The sequence below is a fragment of the Oncorhynchus gorbuscha genome, linkage group LG15 (assembly GCF_021184085.1).
Source record: "Oncorhynchus gorbuscha isolate QuinsamMale2020 ecotype Even-year linkage group LG15, OgorEven_v1.0, whole genome shotgun sequence".
Taxonomy (NCBI): Eukaryota; Metazoa; Chordata; class Actinopteri; order Salmoniformes; family Salmonidae; genus Oncorhynchus; species Oncorhynchus gorbuscha.
Genome location: NC_060187.1, coordinates 30,125,252 through 30,150,313, shown reverse-complemented (window position 1 = coordinate 30,150,313; position 25,062 = coordinate 30,125,252). Strand labels below are relative to the sequence as shown.

General features: G+C 40.6%; 1 protein-coding gene across 1 annotated transcript; it reads left to right on the top strand.

Annotated features, from left to right (window-relative positions):
* The first annotated feature begins 460 nt into the window (after positions 1 to 460).
* On the top strand, positions 461 to 18,770 carry impact (impact RWD domain protein). The gene is made up of 11 exons (XM_046299664.1): positions 461 to 658; positions 871 to 999; positions 1,089 to 1,141; positions 1,271 to 1,333; positions 1,564 to 1,649; positions 5,898 to 6,026; positions 6,230 to 6,324; positions 7,138 to 7,211; positions 7,507 to 7,597; positions 14,106 to 14,240; positions 17,950 to 18,770. The coding sequence occupies exons 1-11, from the start codon at positions 614 to 616 to the stop codon at positions 18,007 to 18,009; spliced, it is 960 nt and encodes a 319-aa protein (XP_046155620.1). The 5' UTR covers positions 461 to 613; the 3' UTR covers positions 18,010 to 18,770.
* The last annotated feature ends 6,292 nt before the right edge of the window (positions 18,771 to 25,062 follow it).

Genomic DNA, 25,062 nt, shown 5'->3' with positions numbered 1-25,062 from the left:
TGTGTATATATAAATCATTGTGTGTGGCCCATATAATTAGGAATTAGAACAACCTATATTAATAATTTAATAGGATCTATATGCTGTGACCACGGGTTGCAGACGTGGCGATAATTCCCCAAAGTTTTAAAACGTCTAGCTAGAAGACCTTTCGTACTTCATACCAAGCGTTCATGATTTAAACTACAATTTCCGGGTCAAAAGTGAATACATTTCATTGTAAAAGTCCTTGTTCAAAAGATGAAATGGTGGGGGGAAAGTGATTGATATGGAATTTTACATTGATTTACATTTCTTGAATTTAAAATGAGTGATGATTGCTATAATATTTGTTTAGCTAATTAATCCACTTATTGCACCATGTGTTTCAAACAAGGATGTATATATGACTGGTTTCAAATAAGGACTCTTATTTTGGTAGTACGTGAAAACCTTGACCTGGAGGTGGTTCTTTGTCCTGTCAGAGCAACAGCTGAGTTGGTGATACAGAATGTCAAGCAAGCCTCTTATCGAGCTAATTTTGTGTTGATACTGTACGAATAGACTGCTGTAACATTACTACTTCTAAGTATGAACTGAAGTGTTTGTCTGCTTACTTGCTTTGGATAAATTAATGGCAAACATAGATGTTGGGAATGCAGGGGATCTTCAATCTCAAGTAAGTACCCTACTGTTGAACAGAACTCAGGGCTGGGCATGACTGAAGTTCACATTAGTGGAGAGTATGACCCATTTTGTACTTTGATTCATATGTTTATATAGTTGACTCAACTATAAAAACAGACATGAGAGAATGCTTGTAGATAATTTGCTTTTGGATGACTACATTATTATTATTAGAACACAATATTACACTATTTTCTTCATCAGATCGAAGAGGTCGAGGCACTTTCCTCCATATACGGTGACGAATGGTGTGTTATTGATGAAGCAGCAAGAATATTTTGCATCAAAATAACGGATGATATAGACTATCCAAAACTGAAAGCATGTTTACAGGTAATTGTTTCATTACATTTTTGTGTGTTTAAAAAGTTTCCGAGCAGTGTATGATAGCAATAACTCAAGAGTTTAATTTCCATAATTAGATCATTCTCCCACATGATTACCCGAGTGCAGCACCACCTGTCTACCAAATAAAGTAAGTCTACATGTTGGGTTTTACAGTACAGTACACTTACACTATCTCTGATAAACATGTATCAGGCATAAAAAAGCTAATTATTAAGACTAACATTTGAGACATATTCTGCCTTCTCTCCTCATGCAGTGCAGCATGGTTGCGAGGCCCTGATAGAAAGACCCTGTCCAACAGCCTTGAGGAGCTCTATGTGTGAGTGTATTTCATAATCACTGACTACTGTACATGAAGCACAGAATAGTTACCCCTGAACATGGAGGGGATTCCATCATAATGATAACCTAAAGATGGATTTCCTGATGGTGAAGCCATGTTAGCTTGCGGTATTGCTGATTTACAGTCCATTACCCTGTCTCACCCATGTCTCTGAGTAGATATGTCTCCACTGACATCAAACTAACCAGTGGTGTCTTTCCTAACAGTGAGAACACTGGGGAAAGCATCCTCTACCTCTGGGTAGAGAAGGTCCGGGAGTTCCTCCTGGAGAAATCCCAAAGCACAGACACAGGTGAGAATCGCATGTCACGTCTGATTGATAGTATGCTTTATTTTTTCACTAGAGGGCAGTAAATAAATCATTTTTTTCCAACTCCAGAAATCCAATTATGAAAGTGTGCACCCATTGCCTTCCTCATAAAGGTATATATTAATGCCAATAAGCTCAGACAGAAAAAACTATTGAGAAAGCTTGATTTCAATCTCTTTCCTTTCTTGGAGATGACAGTCCGAATTCTTGGGGTCTTTCATTCAGGTCTTTGATGTGCTCCCATGCATCATTGTGATAAGATGAACACAAGACTTGGTGGGTGGTATATGAAAAGCCCTCTTTCCTGTTTCTGTAATTTAACTGAATGAAGATCAGTATCTGAGTAATGGCTTTCAGTGCTGTGAGCCTGTGACGAAACCTTTGTCAAATATTTTTTTTAAGAGGCTGAGGAAAGGGAAGTACATTTGGTTGTTTGTTGTATTGTCTTTGAAAATGGTTTTCTATGAATGGATGAGTTTTAATGCCTTTTATTCCCCTTTTTGAACACTAAGAAAAACAGGATACCATATTATTCTAACTCTTCACTGTTTTCTAAAGCCGTCAAACTTGTTAGCTAATTAAGCACAGTGCTTTAATGTAGTACTATTTCAATTAATAACTATGGAATCCATCAATATGGATGCAGTCCTATCATTGTAATTATGTTCTTTCTCTCTGTACAGTTGTTATGATCAACTGAAATGGGAGAAAGCAGAGAATGTGTATGCTGTGAAAATGAGATGCTGGGTATAGGTCACAGAGCATCCTTGCTTTAGAGGAAATCATTCAGTTTGGAGCACATTCATAAAAGTATAAAAGGCAAGTTGAAAATGGTATTTTGTATTCAAATTGCAGCTTGTATTCAAATTGCAGCAACTGATTTGGGAAATGGTTTGGTGTTAATGCCCTCTGAACCTTCATTTAAATGTATTCTCATTGCAAAGTTTTCCCCTTTTTAATGAACTCCTACTATTCTAAACGCAATCATTTTACTTGTGGAAGCATCCTTATCTAGATAAAAAAAAACTGTCAGAGAAGTGATTTGAGATTATTTGATGAAAAGGCCTATACAGTGGGGTCTGAAATTATTGACACCCTTGATAAAGATGAGCAAAAATGACTGCTTAAAATAAATAATTCAAATACTGAGCTACATTGTGTCCACCACCATATTTTACAGTAGGTATGGGGTTCATTTATGTTCATGCATTCTCATTTCAATACCAATCCCACCACTGGTGTGCGTGGCCAAAAACCTACATTATTATTTCATCTAACATATGTAAATGTCTGGAGTTTGCTAAACGGCATTGGCACTCAAACTGGTACTTTGGTCAGATGACATGAAAGTTGAGTTCTTTGGCCACACACACCAGTGGTGGGTTTGGTGTTGAAATGACAATGCATAAGCAGAAAATAACCCCTTACTGTAAAATATGATGGAAGATCTTTGATGTTATGGCATTATTAGGCTTCCACTGGTCCTGAGGCCCTTATTAAGGTCAATGGCATCATGAACTTGACCTAGTACCAGGACATTTTCACGATAAACCTGGTTGCCTCTGCCAGGGGCTGAAACTTGGCCGCAAGTGGATCTTCCAGAAAGACAATAACCACAAACGCATATTAATCCACATTGAAATGGGGATTAATCTGAATGTAACCGGTACCGTTTTAAAACATGATTGTGCCTACCCCAAAAAAGGGGTTAAATATGCTTCTACTGTCTATTATCTATCCTATCTAGTCACTTTACCTCTACCTATATATATATAGTACATAGCTACCTCAATAAACTCATACCCCTGCACATCGCCTTGGCTATATACTGGAAGTACCAGTACCATGTAATTTTTACTCTTTGTTTTTTTTTCGTTATTCACTGTGTATTTATTCCTTGTGTTACTATTTATATTTTTTTATGTTTATCTTTAACTCTGCATTGTTGGAAACTGACCCGTAAGTAACCAGTCGTTAGTCTACATCTGTTGTCTAGAAAGCATGTGAAACCCATTGAAAACCTGTGGTTTGAATTGAAGAGGGCATTCCATAACCACAGACGTGGAATATCAAGGACCTGGAAGGATTTTATATGCATTGAATGGTCTAAGATCCCTCCCAATGTGTTATCCAACTCATTAAACATTTTAGAAAAAGGATCAGTGCCATTTTCCTCTCAATGTAAGGTATTAAAAACAAGGGTGTCAGTAATTTTGACCCCTACCTTTTTGAGAAAAAAATGATATTACTTGTAAAACAAAATCTCTTTCTCTCAGCAATTGTATTGGTATAAAAAATATATAATTTCCCCAATTTTTTGAGCATACAGTATAGCTCAGTATTTGAATGATTGTTAGTCATATTTGCTCATCTTTATCAAGGGTGTCATTAATTTCAGACCCCACTGTAGATGTTCATGGACTCCATAATCATTATAGCACCATAAAGTTCAACGGCATAATTTGGTTATGCGTTGTATATTTAATATAGTAGTTGTACAGTGCCTTCAAGAAAGTATTAACACCACTAGACTTTTTCCACATTTTTGTTGTTAAAAACTGAATTTAAAATGGATTAAATTCAGATTTTCTGTCACTGATCTACACACAATCTACACACAATACCCCATAATGTCAAAGTGGATTATGTTTTTAGAAATGTTTACAAATTATTAAAAAATTAAAAGCTGAAATATCTTGACTAAATAAGTTAAGGAATAAATATTAGCTTAATAAGGCACATAAATTGCCTGAACTCTTTGTGCAAAAATAGTGTTTAACATGATTTTTAAACGACTACCCAATCTCTGTAATCCACACGTAAAATTAACTGTAAACTCCCTCAGTCGAGCAGTGAATTTCAAACACAGATTCAACAACAAAGACCAGGGAGGTTTTCCACTAGTTCGCGAAGAAGGGCACGTATTGATCGATAGATAAAAATTTATTTAATAATGCTGAATATCCATTTGAGCATGGTGCAGTTATTAATTACATCTTAGATGATGTATTAATACACCCGGTCACTACAAAAATACAGGCGCTCTTCCTAACTGCCGGAGAGGAAGGAAACCATTCAGGGATTTCACCATGAGGCCAATGGTGATTTTTTTTAAACTGTTACAGAGTGATAGGAGAAAACTGAGGATGGATCAACAACATTGTAGTTACTCCACAATAGTAACATAAATGACAACATGAGAAGAAGGAAGCTTTCAAAACATGCATCCTGCTTGCAGTAAGGCACTAAAATAATATTGCAAAAAAATTGTACTGAATACAATAGTGTTATATTTGGGGCAAATACAATACATCACTGAGTACCACTTTTCATATTTTCAAGCATGGTGGTGGCTCCATCATGTTATGGGTATGCTTGTCATCTTTATGGGCTTGGTAGTTTCTTTCTGAAGGCACTGTATGTACTTTTTAGTATAGTACACCTGTACCTTTCAGTATAATTTTTCCCCGAAATATCAGTATATTAACATTCAAAGTAACCCTTGTTCTACTTATCCCTCTTAATTGGCTTTATCTGTCTTGTTAGAACATTTTTTATTATTATTTTTTGAAAATTTACCCCTTTTTCTCCCCAATTTCGTAGTATCCAATTGTTTAGTAGCTACTATCATGTCTCATCGCTACAACTCCCGTACGGGCTCGGGAGAGACGAAGGTTGAAAGTCATGCGTCCTCCGATACACAACCCAACCAAGCCGCACTGCTTCTTAACACAGCGGGCATCCAACCCGGAAGCCAGCCGCACCAATGTGTCGGAGGAAACACCGTGCACTGCGCCAGGCCCACCACAGGAGTCGCTGGTGCGCGATGAGACAAGGATATCCCTACCGGCCAAACCCTCCCTAACCCGAACAGCGTTAGGCCAATTGTGCGTCGCCCCACGGACCTCCCGGTTGCGGCCGGTTACGACAGAGCCTGGGCGTGAACCCAGAGTCTCTGGTGGCACAGCTAGCGCTGCAGTACAACACCCTTAACCACTGCGCCACCCGGGAGGCCCATTGTTAGAACATTTAGTTCATTTTATGGTCATGCAATGGTAATTATCTGAAGATGGGACCTGTGTGGTAGGTGTCCATGTAAATTAGGCATATGGTCAAGGCAGAAAGGACCTTCAAAGTCACTCAAACGCATCACGGGACACAAAGATACACAATCACATATACACATTGAATTCATTTTACAGCCTGTCCATCTTTCTACTTCTCTCACAGTGGAGCAACCAGAGGTGAGAAATATGGCAACAGAGGAGGAGGAAGTGGCGGATGATGTAGAAATGCCTGATTACCGCAATCTGAAGCTGAACAAAGAGAATGTTCACCTCTTCGAAAATCACTCAAGTGGTATGGCACTGACTGCACATTCTTGAATAGAGAAAGAATAAAAAAACAAGTCATTTCTAAGCCTTAATTATAATCGCATCTGAAAGGAAAGAACCGTTTACATTTTGTATATAAACTGAATTGTGCTTGCTGCCCACGTGTTAATCCACTGTTAATTGGTTCTTACTTGTGCCTTTTATTTTTGTGTTTATAAATCTTTGTAGATGAGGAACTACCTCCTATAAAACTGGGGGAGACGATAACAGAAAGACGCAGCACCTTCCAACCACACTTAGCCCCTGTGGTAACACCGAGACAGGTACTGTGTAGGCCCTCTCCTGTCTCCCTCCTCTTTCTGACTATAAAACATTCATATTCTCACATCCATCACAGAACAAGTTAGGGAAGTAAATCACAAGCCTTAAAATCTTCAAAATCATGCTAGACAATGCTACCCTGTTGGGAGAGAGAAGAAGCTGTGAGTTAAAGCTCATGTGGAGAGGATGTAGTTTCAATGCTAATGTGCTTCCAATATGGAAAACCAAACATCCTCAGGCTGTGCTCCTGCTGCTAAATGTTCTCAGGATGAAAACGGAAAGAGCTGCTTTAAACATATCTAACCTGCCATCAATTGCAATTTAGACAGTGATAATTATGTAATTTCCTGGAGAGTACATGAACTGTGTAGATGTAATTACAGTGCACATTGTACCATAAGCATTAACAGTTAACTATTGCACAACTGTATGGTTCTCTTTTTACATGCTGTACATTTTCAGTATTACGATTACCCACCCAATATACAAGTAGGCATTTTTTAATAAGAAAACTGTTTATACAAACTTTTGAAATAAAGTTACCTGATATATTGTCAAGAGTAGGAGTCAACCGAACCTGTTTGGGGTTTTATCTCAGTCTTTCTGTTGGATATGCCATCTGTTTGAAGAGGAATCAATGATTACCCTCATCTTTATGCACCCACCACACAGGAGTTCTCATACGAGTGGGCTACCGTTCTGTCTTTAATGCAGAAGTTGTACTTTAGGGATGGACGTACCCACTATACTTCTAATGTTAAGAGTATGATTAGAGGAAAGGAGGCAATTCAAACAGATTTGTTTTTGTGTTTCAGGTTAGAATGGTTCTTGACAAGCTGTTTGAAAACAAGAAGATTGCAAGCGCCACTCACAATATTTATGCATACAGGTAGAGCATCCAGTTTTGAATATACATAACGAGTTGTAATATTCACCGTGGGTTTATATCTCTCTAATCACACAGTTGATCAATTGTTATTTGACAATGTGTGTGCTGTAAGTAGGCTAGGTTTAATGAGTTACATTGAGCCTTTATAAGATGCTTGATGCTTTCTGGGTGGTCATTAACCCAACAGGAGATGCTGACATTCAGAGATTTGAAAAGTTTCCTTCAAGGAGACATGCAGTTTAAGTACATTCTCATACCAAAAGTCTCAACCAACTACAACCTATATTCTCTGTAGGATATACTGTGAAGAAAAGCAGAGTTTCCTGCAGGACTGTGAGGATGATGGAGAGACCGCAGCGGGAGGACGACTGCTTCACTTACTACAGGTGCTTTGCTCTATGTCCACTTTGCTCCGTACCCTCTAGTGCTTCATTCAGTATTCACACGGTTGCCTTATGCCTCAAGGACCCATTTTACGTTTTCAAACCAACCCTCTGTGGTCTTGAGGTTCACTGACCCTCTCCTGTTTATAACTTGAATATAATCTTAAGTCCAAGGTAATGTACAATATATCCTATTTAAGATTCACTTTGATAAGTAGCCATGCACAAGCCTTGAATTTGACCTTTACTACTAAAGCCCAGAGAAACGCATTGAATAACATTAATAATTGGCAAAAAAGGCAGTCAAAAAAAATGAATCATAAGAATTAAGGTTTTGCAGTGTTTGTCCTATATCTTGGAGATAAGAAAGCTGAGGAAACACAGTGCATTCGGAAAGTATTCAGACCCCTTGACTTTTTCCACATTTTGTTGCATTACAGCTTTATTCTAAAAAGGATTATTGTTTTTTTTGCCCAAATCCATCCACACAATACCCCATAATGACAAAGCAAAAACAGTTTTTTTAGAAGTTTAGGCAAATTTATTTAAAAAAAATACAAAGCCACTCCTGCATTGTCTTGGCTGTGTGCTTAGGGTCGTTGTCCTGTTGGAAGGTGAACCTTCGCCCCAGTCTGAGGTCCTGAGCGCTCTGGATTTTATTTTATTTCATTTGGATCTCTTTTAGTCCCAATTTGGACTAATCTTCCAAGAGTCCTGCTCTGGAGCAGGTTTTCATCAAGGATCACTCTGTACTTTGCTCCGTTCATCTTTCCCTTGATCCTGACTAGTTTCCCAGTCTCTGCCTCTGAAAAACATCCCTTAGGAGTGGCTTCTTTCTGGCCAGTCTACCATAAATGCCTGCTTGGTGGAGTGCTGCAGAGATGGTTGTCCTTCTGGAAGGTTCTCCCATCTCCACAGAGAAACTCTGGATCTCTGTCAGAGTGAACATCGGATTCTTGGTCACCTCCCTGGCCAAGGCCCTTCTCCTGCAATTGCTCAGTTTGACTGGGCAGCCAGCACTAGGAAGAGCCTTGGTGGTTCCAAACTTCTTACATCTAAGAATGATGGAGGCCACTGTGTTCTTGGGGACCTTCAATGCTGCAGAATTCTTTTGGTACCTTTCCCCAGATGTCTGCCTCTACACAATCCTGTCTACTTACTTATTTTTTTTGCTGCACTTGACTTATTCAAGCAGTCCTTTGTCCTTTTGCATAGCCAGAGAGAAGTCCTTACATGACAAGTCAAAGTTCACAGATATTTGAAGTTCATTTTTGATCAGCTCTGTGCTGCATCTGTTTCTTGAGTCTGATCATTTAATGGTCATCAGAGAGAAAATCCTCTACAAAAGCATTTGAGCCTGGCACACTGAGGACAAATGAGACAATCCTGAACATGTTGATCATGTTGTTGGCTTTCCCTAGATTTTGGAAAAGTGCCATCCACTTTTCACTGGTGGATTTTGTGGTATCCTGTCTGGCTTTCTGTATTTCCTTCCGGCTAGCACAACACTCTTCATAGAGTTGGTCCATACTGACAGTCTCTGTCATTTTGAGGGCAACCACCACCTGCTCCAGGTCAGTGAAGGAGAGCTCCTCATAGAGGCTGGTCAGTGGTGGAGAGCTCCTCATAGAGGCTGGTCAGTGGTGGAGAGCTCCTCATAGAGGCTGGTCAGTGGTGGAGAGCTCCTCAGAGGCTGGTCAGTGGTGGAGAGCTCCTCATAGAGGCTGGTCAGTGGTGGAGAGCTCCTCATAGAGGCTGGTCAGTGGTGGAGAGCTCCTCATAGAGGCTGGTCAGTGGTGGAGAGCTCCTCATAGAGGCTGGTCAGTGGTGGAGAGCTCCTCATAGAGGCTGGTCAGTGGTGGAGAGCTCCTCATAGAGGCTGGTCAGTGGTGGAGACCTCCTCATAGAGGCTTGTCAGTGGTGGAGAGCTCCTCATAGAGGCTTGTCAGTGGTGGAGAGCTCCTCATAGAGGCTGGTCAGTGGTGGAGAGCTCCTCATAGAGGCTGGTCAGTGGTGGAGAGCTCCTCATAGAGGCTGGTCAGTGGTGGAGAGCTCCTCATAGAGGCTGGTCAGTGAAGGAGAGCTCCTCATAGAGGCCGATCGGTTTCAGTTTCACCATTACATTTTCCGGTGAGAAATCAAACCACTTGTCAATGTATGTAATGACAGCTTCATAGAACTTCACAAAGTCCTGTTGCTGCTTAGACCTTTGATGACAATTGTTTGTCCATCAGCTGCTTGGTCTGGTTCCAAAAACGCTGTCCTGTTTCCGCTGAAGCATCTTCATTTTGAACTTTTGGACTTCCTCGTAAACATCTGTGATGCAGAGCGTTGTTTTCTCCAGCTTTTTTACGAGTTGGTCATCAACACCCCCCGCATTGTGGAAAAAGCGCAGATACAGCTACTTTTGTTTTTGTTATGCAGGTGAGTGAGGACCCAAAAGCGGTTTAACAGAAACAGAGTCTTTTAATGTTCAAACACAGGGAAAACATAAATCCTCTTCAGATGTATCGGTTGACTAGTCCCCTTCTAGCAGTAGAGGAGAATAGCAGGGCTAGCGGCAACTGACTGCAGGTCCCTCCGGGTAGGAGCGGGCCGTAGAGGACAGAGGCACCTGATCAAACGCAGCATCTAATGAAGAGGCAGATTACGACAGGACAGAACAAGGGCGAAGCAAACGAGAATCCGACAAAGACAGAAGCAGAAACAGAGAGAGAAATAGAGACCTAATCAGAGGGAAAAGAGGGAACAGGTGTGAGAGAGTAAACGAGGTCGTTAGAGGAGAATGAGGGACAGCTGGGAGAAGGAAAGGGACCATAGAGTGAGAGAGAGATAGAGGGAGAGAAGGTAACCTAATACGACCAGCAGGGGGAAACGAAGAGAAGAGAAAGAACAGGAACAAGACATAACATGACAATACATGACAGTTTTTTTCTTCATACTCAAAAATACTCTTCAGTGCCACAGGACAGGTCTCCTCAAGGGACCTAAAGTATGAAGTAAGACCTGGCCAGCTTTGCAGGAGACAAACGAAAGCTGGATGAAGAGCGAGCCATCGTGTGGAAACATGTCGCAGAATTTCACGCCACTCAATATGAACAAAGGTGAAAAATGCATGCAGTTCCTCTCTTCGGGAAGCAGATACTGATACGTGGCGGTAGCTCATTAAAACAATTGTCTCAATATCCACTGACAGCTGAACGCAAGCGTGCTTGCAGGCATTATAAGCTATGTGTGCAGGCATTATAAGCTATGTATTAGCTTTCAGAATGCAATTGTTGGCACTGCTCAATAACTGGTAAATGGAGTGGTGCTTTCCAATTCTGTTAGTTTCCGCAGTAGACGTCAAGAAGAATGCACCGATATTGCTAGCACCTTTAGCTAGGGAGCCTTCTTGTGCATTTCTGTGGATGCATGCTGAGTTAGGTCATTCTCCCCTCCATGGCCAATTGATAATTCCCGATGACATGCAGTACAGAAAGCTTTCGTGGAGTCACCACTGACGGGTTTAACCCACGTCTTTTTTACTTCACATTGTTTGTTGTAGCTGCACAGTCTTTTCTTTTTTTGGAGGTTTGTCCATATTTCCTTGATATGCCAAACCGACCGAACAACAACAGAAATGACTTTGCAGGAATTGGCGCGTTTAAACTATACTGTGATTGGATGAATATACAGGACAAGAGGGGTCCCGTATGGGACAAACCAATTTAGCGCAATATAAGGAACATCCCGGCTAATACGGGACAGTTGGCAACCCTAGGACTCATCAGTTACATACTTTTTTATAGCCATTTATTTGTGTAGGCCTATCGGGAGCTTGTGTGCGTAGGGAGTGGCTGGAATGCAATTGAGTGAACGAGACAGGGGAAGGGGAAAGGGAATTTAGGGAGAAGAACGGTGTGATGCTTGGCTTGAAGTTGGTTTCGTTTTTGTTGTGACCCGCAAATGCACATGTATTAATTAACATTGACTTTAAGAAAAAAATGTACTTGCCCTTTCGGGCAGCCACAAAGCACATTCCACCAAATCGTTTTATAGTATTTTTTATTTTTTTATTTTTTATAGCTTGTTAAAGATTGATCTTTGATGTCCATTCGAGTACTCATGCCTATACATAATTCAAGCAAGCATCCATTCCTGTTTCAGTCAATATTAGTGGGTACAAACTGAGGCTCTAACAATCAAATCTTTTTCATGCATTCGTATTCATCCATAACATCAGCTTGCAAGAATGCCAAATGTCAGACTATGAGTGCACCACAGTGAAATGTCTCATTGGATTTCTCTGCTGGAGTACAGAGTCTTGTTTACATGTTTCTCAGATTAATCTGCCTTTGATGGTAGCCCCTTTTTAAAAACAATAGCACTGTCTGAGTTGGATAAGACATCTTGAGAAGAATTCGTACTGAGCCGAACGGTTCATCCTGAACCCCACAGGACGTTGTTCTATCTATGCTCTGGACAATCTGATTTTGGATTATAGGTTGAACTGAGTCTGTTCAATGGAGACCGATTTATGACCATAGCACATGTTCCAATCCAAGTGCCAATGCCGTTTAACAAACTCCAGACGGTGCTAGGTTCAGATGACATGAGCTCTTTGGCCACAAACACCAGTGGTGTCGAAAAACGGAAGTATACAGAAAGTACCTCATACCTACTGTAAAATATGGTGGTGGATCTTTGATGTTCTAGGGCTATTTTGCATACCCTGGTGCTTTGGCCCTTGTTAAGGTCAACGACAACATGAACTTTACCAAGTAGCAGGACATTTTAGCCAAGAGGCTGACACTTGGCTGCAAGTGGATCTTCCAGCAAGACAATAACCCCAAGCACAAATCAAAATCCACAAAGAAATGGTTAATTAAGCATTATAAACTGGGTGGTTCGATCCCTGAATGCTGATTGGCTGACAGCTGTGGTATATCAGACTATATATCACAGGTATGACAAAATATTAATTTGTATTGCTCTAATTACATTGGTAACCAGTTTATAATAGCAATAAGACACCTTGGGGGTTTGGGGTATATGGCCAATATACCACGGCTAAGGGCTGTATCCAGGCACTCCTTGTTACGCTGTGCGTAAGAACAGCCCTTAGCCGTGGTATATTGGCCATATACCACACCTCCTTGTGCCTTATTGCTTAAATACCATTCAGGGCTTGAACCACCTAATTTATAATTTACATTTTGCAATGGCCATCTCAGTCTTCAAACCTGTGGTTTGAATTGAAGAGGACAGTCCATAACCGCAGACAAAGGATATCAAGGATCTGGAAAGATTCTGTATGGAGGAATGGTCTAAGATCCTTCCCAATATGTTCTCCAACTCATAAAACATTTTAGAAATGTATTGAAAGGTATTGATAAACGGGGTGTCAATAATTTTGGACCCTACCTTTTTGAGTAAAAAAATATTACTTGTTAAACAAAATCTCTTTCTTTGAGCAATTTTATTAGTATAAAAACAAAAATCCCCATTTATTGAGCATACAATATAGCTCAGTATTTGAATTATTTTATAGTCTTTTTCGCTCATCTTTCTCAAGGGTGCCAATAATTTTGGACCTGACTGTATGTCATCATTCTTCCATTGTCACTGAATCTGACCTAATAAGTGAAGAGAAGAGCCTTCAGTCTAATGCTCACCCCCACCACTACCACCCAGGTGCTTTTGGGTAGGATTCTGATTAATGTTCTACTTGAACCTCTCAACACTGACAGGCAATTTACTTTGAGAGCTGATTCTTAATCTGTTTTTCTCTCATATATTTTCCTCTCAGACCCCTTCTTCGTTTTGAATTTAGCATTTACTCATTTTGGCAGTACGAATGTGAAGTGCGGAGCAGAGAATAAAGGGAGACGTTTATTATTACAGTAAATAGACAGATGGCATTGGCGTGGTCTCCCATAGCCAAATTCTCCCCTGCTGCGCAGAGGGCTGTTGATTGACAGCGGAGAGACTGAGGCAGATATTCTTCTGGATAAAGGTTTATTCTTTATGATGCATCCTGTGTCAGCTGCAAAGGTGAAATCAGGCTTCCAGGGGGTGTTCACTAGTCATCCCCTGTCACATGTGGTCTTTCAATCGTCTTCCTAATCGTCACATCCTCTTTGATATGACACATGAGGAGGTGCTTGGGTACATGGACCAGTGACCAGAATGTTGCTCATCCAAATCTCCAAGCACACTTGTTGACATAAATCATCTGTTAAGGGAAGGTGCCAGCTATTAAGTCTATTTTGCCGTGGGAGCAATCCTTGCACAACAATTTTCTCTGTATGCTGATGTCTTTATCTTGGGAGAGGAAAACATGTCTGTATGCCTCTCTTTATTGCTTAACATCGGTTTTATAATCATTCCCAAACAGCCATTATTTGTGATTCATATCTGTCATGTGATTTGAGTCTATGCCAAAGCGATCATCAACATCCACATATACAGTAGCTACCACATCCATCATGTGCCTCTGTGTCAACACCACTCTGTTGTTCTACCTCAGATCCTGGATGTGCGGAATGTGCTGGTGGTTGTGTCTCGCTGGTATGGAGGGATCCTGCTGGGTCCAGACCGTTTCAAACATATCAACAACTCTGCCAGGAACATCCTGGTCCAGGAGGGATACACATCCTCTGCGGTGAGACCCTCTCTCCCTATTAGTAATGTGTCTAAGTTTGGCATAAGTCCACACTATAGTATATACATTTAGTGACTTTAGTCTGAATATTGAACAAAACCTTGGATGTAATTCAAAATGAATACTGTGTGCAAAATGTATCTTCCATCTATATATAAGTTTAAATGTTTGTTTGTAATATCAAGCTTGATGGGGAATTGTTTTTACGTTCCTCGTTGTTGGACGCTTTTGACATAAGCAGGCATATACATAGAATCTAATCTGAAAGTCTAATGGAAACTTTCTCCTCTACTTATCTGAAACAAATGTTATTTATTTATGGAAAGTGGGACAAGGTCAGAGCGGATTCAGTTAAACTGAATGATGTTTAACTGCAAAACAGCAGTTTCAACGTCAACAGTGAAGAGGCGACTCCGGGATGCAGTTCCTCTGTCCAGTGTCTGTTCTTTTGCCCATCTTAATCTTTTCTTGTTATTGGCTTTTTCTTTGCAACTCTGCCTAGAACGCCAGCATCCCAGACTTGCCTCTTCACTGTTGATGTTGAGACTGGTGTTTTGCGGGTACTATTTTATGAAGCTACCAGTTGAGGACTTGTGAGGTGTCTGTTTCTCAAACTAGACACTCTAATGTACTTGTCCTCTTGCTCAGTTGTGCACCGGGGCCTCCCACTCCTCTTTTTATTCTAGTTAGAGCCAGATTGCGCTGTTCTGTGAAGGGAGTAGTACACAGCGTTGTACGAGATTTTCAGTTTCTTGGCAATTTCTCGCATGGAATAGCCTTCATTTCTCAGAACAAGAATAGACTGATGAGTTTCAGAAAAAAGTACTTTGTTTCTGGCCATTTTGAGCCTGTAATCAAACCCACAAATGCTGATGATCCAGATACTCGACTAGTCTAAAGAAGGCCAGTTTTATTGCTTCTTTAATCAGAACAACAGTTTTTAGCTTTGCTAACAAAATTGCAAAAGGGTTTTCTAATGATCAATTAGCCTATTAAAATGATAAACTTGGATTAGCTAACACAACGTGCCATTGGAACACAGGAGTGATGGTTGCTGATAATGGGCATCTGCACGCCTATGTAGATATTCCATAAAAAATCTGCCACTTCCAGCTACGATAGTCATTTACAACATTTACAATGTCTACACTGTATTTCTGATCAATTTGGTGTTATTTTAATGGATGAAAAATGTGCTTTTCTTTCAAAAACAAGGAAATGTCTAAGTGATCCCAAACTTTTGGACGTGTGTGTGTGTGTCGTCTGGATAAGAGCGTGTGTGTGTGTGTGTGTGTGTGTGTGTGTGTGTGTGTGTGTGTGTGTGTGTGTGTGTGTGTGTGTGTGTGTGTGTGTGTGTGTGTGTGTGTGTGTGTGTGTGTGTGTGTGTGTGTGTGTGTGTGTGTGTGTGAAAGTATTCAGACCCGTTGACTTTTTCCACATTTGTGATACGTTCCTAAAATTGATTCAATTGTTTTTTTTTCCCTCAGTCATCTACACACAATACGCCATAATGACAAAGCAAATATAGTTTTTTAGAAATGTTTGCTCATTTCTATTTAAAGAAAAAACTGAAATATCACATTTACATAAGTATTCAGACCCTTTACTCAGTACTTTGTTGAAGCACCTTTGGCAGCGATTACAGCCTCGAGTCTTCATGGGTATGACACTACAAGCTTGGCACACCTGATTTGGAAAGTTTCTCCCTTTCCTCTCTGCAGATCCTCTCAAGCTCTGTCAGGTTGGATGGGGAGTGTTGCTGCACAGCTATTTTCAGGTCTCTCTAGAGATGTTCGATTGGGTTCAGGTCTGGACATTCAGAGACTTGTCCCGAAGCCACTCCTGCTTTATCTTCGCTGTGTGCTTAGGGTCGTTGTCCTGTTGGAAGGTGAACCTTTGCCCTATTCTGAGGTCCTGAGCACTCTGGAGCAGGTTACTTAGCTCCGTTCATCTTTGTCTCGTTCCTGGCAAGTCTGCCAGTCCCTGCCTCTGAAAAACATCCCCACAGCATGATGCTGCTACAACAATGCTTCACCGTAGGGATGGTTCCAGGTTTCCTCCAGGCGTGACGCTTGGCATTCAGACCAAAGAGTTTAATCTTGGTTTCATCAGACCACAGAATCTTGTTTCTCATGGTCTGAGTGTCCTTGAGGTGCCTTTTGGCAAACTTCAAGCGGGCTGTCATGTGCCTTTTACTGAGGAGTGGCTTGCGTCTGGCCAGTCTACCATAAAGGCCTGATTGGCGGAGTGCTTCAGAGATGGTTGTCCTTCTGGAAGGTTCTCCCATCTCCACAGAGGAACTCTAGAGCTCTGTCAGAGTGACCATTGGGTTCTTGGTCAACTCTCTGACCAAGGCCCTTCTCCCCTGATTGCTTAGTTTGGCTGGGAGGCCAGTTCTAGGAAGAGTGTTGGTGGTTCCAAACTTATTATATTTAAGCATGATGGAGGGCACTATGTTCTTGGGGATCTTAAATGCTGCAAAAATTGTTTGGTACCCTTCCCCAGATATGTGCCTCGACAACAATCCTGTCAAAGTGCTCTACGGACAATTCCTTCGACCTCATTGCTTGGTTTTTGCTCTGACATACACTGTCAGCTGTGGGAACTTATATAGACAGGTATGTGCCTTTCCAAATCATGTCCAATCAATAGAATTTACCACAGGTGGACTCCAATCAAGTTGTTGAAACATGTCAAGAATAATCAATGGAAACAGGATGAATCTGAGCTCAATTTCGAGTCTCATAGCAAAGGGTCTGAATAATGTAAATAAGGTATTTCTGTGTAACTCTTTTAGAAATTTGCAGAAATTTCAAAAAACCTGTTTTCGCGTTGTCATTATGGGGTATTGTGTGTAGATTGCTCATGATTTTATTTATTTAATCCATTTTAGAATAAGCTTGTATTGTAACAAAATGTGGAAAAAGTCAAGGGGTCTGAATACTTTCCTAAGGCACTATATATTTTAATACATTTTTTTACCCCTTTTTCTTCCCGATTACGTGATATGCAATTGGTAGTTAGTCTTGTCTCATCGCTGCAACTCCCCTATAGACTAGGGAGAGGCGACGGTCAAAAGCCATGCGTCCTCCGAAACACAACTCTGCCAAGCCGCACTGCTTCTTGACGCGCTACTCGCTTATCTCGAAAGCCAGCATAACCAATGTGTCAGAGGAAACACCGTCCAACTAACGCCCAAATTCAGTTAGCAGGCACCCGACTCGCCACAAGGAGTCGCTAGAGCACGATGAGATAAGGAAATGCTGTCCGGCCAAACCCTCCCCTAACCCGGACGACGCTGGTCCAATTGTACGCCGCCTCATGGGTCTCACGGTCATGGCCGGCTGTGACACTTTTTCAATAGAACACTTCTTCAGACTTTCAAAGCTTTCCAAAACAACAAACCAAGCTCTCCCTCGTTCAGCGAGTTGTCTGGCCAATGTGGTCTTGTGACCATCATGTTGCATTCATTATTCCACATCTCATTTCCTGATTCAGATCAGGGGAATATGCGTATTAAGGTGAAACATTGGTAGTCATTTGCTATGCAACTACACTGAAGGCGTATACATCTAATACGCTGATTATAAGGTAAACAACTCACTGGTTGTGGATAATTACTGAATGTTTTCCAGCTTTGTCATGAAGTGGTACTCTTCGTCTTTTCTATTTTCCTTCTTTTATTCAATATTCTTTTATTGTTTTGCAGGATGAGGCATCCAAAGCTGGAGGGAAGAATAAAAAGTTAAAAAGCAAGAAGACAAAGTAAAGTGATATACTCTGAATGCTAGTCATTGGCAATGCTATCTGTAATATTGTTGAAAGGTTTACAGAAACGAACAGGCATTTCTGACCTCTATGAGGACTTCAATCTCAAAAAGGTTTTGTTGTGCCTTAAACTGAAAATGGGAATTTGATGGCAACTATGTAATGTTAGTTTCGAACATTCAGGCTTAAGGGAAAGTAAGCCCATCTCCTCATAACCATAATGAAAACTGATTATGTGAGTAATTTATATTAATTCAAAAAGGGCTGCATACATGACTAGGAAAATGCATTAATTTGATGTAAATCTGATTTTCCTTCTAAGAGCATAGCTGTAATTTTCAGGAATGTCTGAAATTATAACCAAAATGTCTTAATTTCCAAAAAGTCTCTTTCTCTCTCTCACCCTCCCTTCTGTCACGCCTGTATTTAGATGCTTTGATATTTGAGTTCTGCTGTGGTTGAATCCCCACAGCTTCTGTCATCCAAAGTACTGTTGAATCAGTCTGAGAGTTCAGTGGACACATCATCTGGGTTTCACAGACAATAAAATCTCATTTCCAAATTCCCTGTACATCATGCTGAAACAGGGACAGTTTTGCTTTCACAGCCTTGATGTCATTATTACCATGGCAACTGCAGTGCCTTCGGAAAGTTTTCAGACCCATTGACTTTTTCCACATTGTTACGTTACATACAGCCTTATTCTAAAATGGATTTTAAAATTAATAATCACACAATACCCCATAAAAACAAAGCAAAAACAGGTTTTGAGAAATGTTTGCAAATGTATTGAAAACAGAAATACCTTATTTACATAGGTATTCAGACCCTTTTCTATGAGACACACAGCTGTCTATATAAGGTCCCACAGTTGATAGTGCATGTAAGAATAAAAACCAAGCCGTGAAGTCGAAGGAATTTTCAGTAGAGCGCCGAGACAGCATTGTGTCGACTCTTGTGTCAACTCTTCCTAGAGCTGGCCGCCCAGCCAAACTGAGCAATCGGAGGAGAAGGGCCTTGGTCAGGGAGGTGACCAAGAACCCTATGGTCACTCTGAAAGAGCTCTAGAGTTCCTCTGGAGATGGGGGAACCTTCCAGAAGGACAGCCGTCTCTGCAGGACTCCACCAAGCTGGCCTTTATGGTAGACTGGCCAGATGGAATCCACTCCTCAGTAAAAGGCACATGACAGACTCTCAGACCATGTGAAACAAGATCCTCTGGTCTGATGAAACCAAAATTAAACTATTTGGTCTGAATGGCAGGCATCACGTCTGGAGGAAACCTGGCACCATCCCTACGGTGAAGGATGATGGTGGCAGCATCATAGTGTGGGGGTGTTTTTCTGTGGCAAGGACTGGGAGACTAGTCAGGATCGAGACAAAGATGAACGGAGCTAAGTACAGAGAGATCCTTGATGAAAACATGCTCAGTACTTCAGACTAGGGCAAAGGTTCACCTTCCAACAGGACAACGACCCTAAGCACACAGCCAAATACAGGTGTGCCAAGCTTGTAGTGTCATACCCAAGAACACTCGAGGCTGTAATTGCTGCCAAAGGTGCTTCAACAAAGTACTTAGTAAAGGGTCTGAATACTTATGTAAATGTGATTATAAATTAGCAAACTTTTTTTTTTAAGAGTGTTTTGGCTTTGTCATTATGGGGTATTGTGTGGGGAAAAAAATAATTTAATCAATTTTAAAATAAGTCTGTAACCTAACAAAATGTGGAAAAAGTCAATGGGTCTATAGATGTTGAAAAGAGGTGCATCAGCGGCTTGTATGTGTGGAGGCCTGGAGATGCTAAACGTGTTTATGTTAATTAACGGTCAATTACAGTGGACCGGCAGTCTTTTGCATGACAATAACCGGCTGACAAAATTTCATGACCACCACAGCCCTACTTGTGACTGTGACCCATTCTTGCTGCCAAAAAGGTTTTGGATATAGATTGGTTTTAAGCCATCTCTTTCTCACACACACACACACACACACACACACACACACACACACACACACACACACACACACACACACACACACACACACACACACACACACACACACACACACACACACACACACACACACACACACATGCACATGTACACACACATGCACATGTACACCTTTCTCCCTGCTTTTGTCATCCACCATCACACCTGTTGAATATCAATTCAACTTTTCACTGCTGCTTCTATTCTTTAAGATTTTTTCTCATCTCTCCTGTCAATATTGTTGCTCTTCTCTGACTTTTGGTGTGTCAATCAACCCTCAGGCTACAAGACATTGGGTGGCCTCCATACACATTACATGTAGGCCACCATAGGAGAAATGTTTAAGGTAGTATGTACATCCAACAGATTTCATAGGTGTAGATTTTCATAGGTGCATAGAAGTTTCTGACCAAAGAACAATATTAATATCAAAACATTTTCAAACACTAAGAAACATGTAATTATTTCACGTTATCTCATTTTTGTACATAATAATAGTTTCTTCCATTTCTCCAGGGTTATCACTTAATAACTGTCATTACATTATATTACTATGATAAACTGATCGTCTCTTTTGGCTGAATCACTGACAGCGAAATGCACACTAGAGAGCATAATGGATTTTTGCAAAAACCCAGTGATCTGAAAATGATTTTCAAATACAGTATTCCATCCACACACACAACTGTGGTGTGTACTGTGTACATGCTAATGTGTTTCCTGTTTGACTAAGTGCCTTCTAGGAGAACAGAGATTTTTCTTGTTGGTGATGGTGTTTGCCTGAGTGAAGCCTACTTCCAAGGCCTTCAGCAGCAAGAACATTATTATTCTCAGGGTATAGATCGTTTTCATTTCCTGACTCAAAAGTAAATTATTATAAGAGTGGACCTTTAAATTAACTGACAGTACACATTACTGTCAGTTTTACGATACATACATATGTTTGAGTGTATTTCTTACTAATAGGATGTTTAAGTGTATGTCTCCCATAGCACACACACACACACACACGTAAACACACCACCTGGTTGATGGACTGCTGAATCATATAACATTGGATGGTCAATTGTAATAGTCAAATCATATTGACAAAGTTGTTGTGAAGATGCGGAGGGGCATGTCTGTTATAAAAAAGATGTTCTGCTTATTTTACACAAATCAACTGTACTAGTTGTTAAGTCTCTGTTCTTGCCCTAATTTTGATTACTGTCTGGTAATATGGTACAGTGCAGCAAAGAAAGACCTAGCAAAGCTGCAGCTGGCTCAAACAGAGCAGCACACACAGAACTAACATCAACAACAAGCATGCCAGTCTCTCCTGGTTGAGGGTTGACAAGAGAGGAACTGCTTCGCTTCTAGTTTTTATGAGAAGTATTACTGTGAGGAAAGATCCAGATTGTCTGCATAATGAAATAACATTCAGCTCAGACACCCATACATATGCCACCAGGGATTTCTTCACAGTCCCCAAGTCCAAACGAATTCACTGCAAAGCACAGTATTTTACAGAGCAATGATGCCATGGAACTCCCTTCTATCTCCAATTATTCAGGCAAATAGCAAAATTACCTTTAAAAATGTTTTATTAAACAATATTTCATGGATTGACGGGGACTGTGAGGGGTTAAACACACACATACACAGACACACTAACAAACATTTTTTTGTCGTTGTATTGTTTGTACATTTATTATAGATTTTTTCTTGTTGTATTGCTGGTATATTGTTGTATTTTAAGTTAGTGTGACTGTCCTTGTCTATCAGTGAATCAGTGTTTTGTTCCATGTCCTGTTTTGTGTTTTTTTTGTGGACACCAGGAAGAATAGCTGCTACTTCGGCAAAAGCTAATAGGGATCTGAATAAACCAATAAACCAAGAGTAGTAACACATTAGATATATTCAATTGGGAAGTGTCAATAGGATGGGAGGCATTTTGCATGAAAATGCTTGATTTGAATTTCATATCCAACATGCCTTTCATATGGTGATTCACTATGATGTAAAAACAATCTCCATAATTGGGGCGAGGAAATCAAATCAGTATTTTACTTTTGCATGAAGAAACCTGGAGTAAAAGAATAAAGGGATGGTAATGCATCAGTTATTTTTCATCTCTTTGAAGTGGACCAATGAGGCTCAAACATCATAAGGGTCTTTAGGAAGGAAGTGTTAGTAGAGAGCATAGAGAGAGTCTATAGTACTACACAGAGAGACCATAGAAGCACATACAGGGCTGGGGAAAGAAATATGCCTTTTAAACCACAAATCGCAAATTTAGACTCATCAGACCAAAGGACAGATTTTCACCGGTCTGATGTCCATTGCTTGTGTTTCTTGGCCCAAGCAAGTCTGTTCTTATGATTGGTGTCCTTTAGTAGTGGTTTCATGGCAGCAATTAAACCACGAAGGCCTGATTCATGCAGTCTCCTCTGAACAGTTGATGCTGAGATGTGTCTGTTACTTGAACTCTGTGAAGCATTTATTTGGGCTGCAAACTGAGGTGCAACTCTAATGAACTTATCCTCTGCAGCAGAGTTAACTCTGGGTCTTCCTTTCATGTGGCGGTCCTCAAGAGAGCCCGTTTTATTATAGCGCTTGATGGTTTTTGCGACTGCACTTGAAAAAACGTTCAGTTATTGAAATGTTCCGGATTGACTGACCTTCATGTCTTAAAGTAATGATGGATTGTCATTTCTCTTTGCTTATTTAAGCTGTTCTTGACATAATATGGACTTAGTTTTTTATCAAATAGGGCTATCCCCAATGACAGGTATGCCAAGCTTGTAGCGTCATACCCAAGAAGACTCGAGGCTGTAATCGCTGCTAAAGGTGCTTCAACAAAGTACTGAGTAGAGGGTCTGAATACTTATGTAAATGTTATATTTAAGTTTTTATTTTTAATAGATTTTCAAAAATGTCTTAACCTGTTTTTGCTTTGTTATTATGGGGTATTGTGTGTAGATTGATGAGGGAGAATAAACAACTTAATACATTTTAGAATAAGTGTTTAACGTAACAAAATGTGGGAAAAGTAAAGGGGTCTGAATACTTTCCGAATGCACTGTATGTCATAGGCTACAGTAGGATACCAAATAACATTTCCAGTGGCACACTGACTCAACTAATGATGAAGATGAAACCATACGCTACTTATTGTGATGGCTGATGCACTCGTGGCAATAGCCTATTTTAAGATGATCTACTTTGAAAAACGGTGCTGCTGTTAGCTACAAATTGGGAGTTGTGGAGGCATTTTTCCTATTGGTTCTACAGACAGATTCGTGTTCTCTTTTCAGCAGTAGGTATTTTCTTTCTATACGTTTTCCCTCGATTGTATTTTGAAATCTGCAAAAGGCAAACCGACAGCCGAAACCAACCATAGAAATAAAATCCATAAATGGTAGTTCCCATTCAAGTCAGGACTGACATCCTTTGATAGCGTAACCATGAGTTTAACAGTCAAATTATCAGGGTAACGTCGTGCGTACACTACACGATTTCGGCCCCGAAGTTTAGCTTTCCCAGACAAGTTTTTGAGATCGGAGACAAAAATCCACGTCTTTGCCTACTCGGGGCGCGTGGCCGTCACTAACGCACGTTTAATGTAAAGCAGTTCAGAGACGCAATCTGAGGGCTACGGAGCTCATATTTGAGCAGTCCCAGAGGTCCCAATATTATATGTTTGATTTTATCCGCACAAAATCTACAATGTTCTTGTAGTGTGAAATGTGCAACGACATGTTTTGAGAACAGTGATAAGCAATAGCCAATGAGAGCTCACATGAGAAGAAGCCAGTGAGATGATTACGTTGTTTCACATCACCCAAAATGTGTGGACTCGAGATGGAGCGATGACTACTACTGGTATGCGTTTGTTCATGCCTTTAATCAAAGCCAAAGTGTCAAATCGTTACAGCTCTGTAGTTCACAATGTTATTCAATTCAACATTTTGGCTAGATGTTTCAACTCTATATGGCAAGCGTGAATATATGATTAAAACATCTGAGGCTGCTTTCAGTCACAGCTCGTTGTAGCTACGTTAAATTGAATCAGATCATTGTTTTCTTGAGACAATATGGTATCTAGAATCCTCAAGACCAAGTGAAGAATCTTGTAGTGTGTGACCCTTGTCTGTACCACATCGTTTAGTGTGCGCACCACTACGTTAGCAAGACAAAAAAAACACAGGAAATAGTTTAGCAACGTTCGGATTTTGAAAGTCAGTTTAAGAGGTTACAAAACTCTTCTATGGATTATATATCTATGGCTGTCCAAACGGCAGCCTTCCTGACTGTAGGCATACCGATACCTGGCAAAATAAAGGAAATACTTGGGTAAACAAATGATACATTTTATGGTATGGGGTGCTTTTTCCTTGCATGGGTTAAGTCCACTTGTAGATGTTATGCTAAGGCGCATTGAAGCTGTTCAGCAACACCCTTTTAAGAACATTTCTGTTGGTGTTTCTTTAATTTTGGCAGATACCACTATGTGCTTGTCATAACCACATTTCTTATATAAACTATTGATCCCCTGTGGCTAAATTATGCTCTCTGCTGAATTGTGAATATTGAGAGCAGGCTCCTGTGGTTGGATTTAAAATTTAAATAAAAACACGTAACTACGGGCTTGGGCCCAGCCCCTGACTAACACAACTGACAAGTAAGATTTATTTATTATGCAGTTTCTTTATTTTAATTGTATTAATCAGTCACCCAATCAACGCAGGGCCCCCCAGTTACCCACATGGACCCCCTACCTACTCCTCCTCCCATCTGATTAGCAGAGTGGAAGCAGCAGGCTGTCTACACTCACTGAAAGTGGACTCCTAAGTCTTCCTGTGGTTGTATATATGGGAAAGGGGGATACCTAGTCAGTTGTACAACTGAATGCCTTCAACTGAAATGTGTCTTTCACATTTAACCCAACCCCACTGAATCAGCGAGGTGTGGGGGGCTGCCTTAATCGACAGCCACGCCTTCGGAGCACAGGGAACAGTGGGTTAACTGCCTTGCTCAGGGGCAGAACTACAGATTTGTACCTTGTCAGCTCGTATAT

What these genes read in the sequence shown, in the direction of transcription:
- impact (XM_046299664.1), top strand. Translation starts at nt 614, where the DNA reads ATGGCAAACATAGATGTTGGGAATGCAGGGGATCTTCAATCTCAA. An exon ending in CCACCTGTCTACCAAATAAA is followed by an intron (nt 1,142 to 1,270) that starts GTAAGTCTACAT and finishes CTCCTCATGCAG; the next exon opens with TGCAGCATGGTTGCGAGGCC. An exon ending in CACAATATTTATGCATACAG is followed by an intron (nt 7,212 to 7,506) that starts GTAGAGCATCCA and finishes TATTCTCTGTAG; the next exon opens with GATATACTGTGAAGAAAAGC.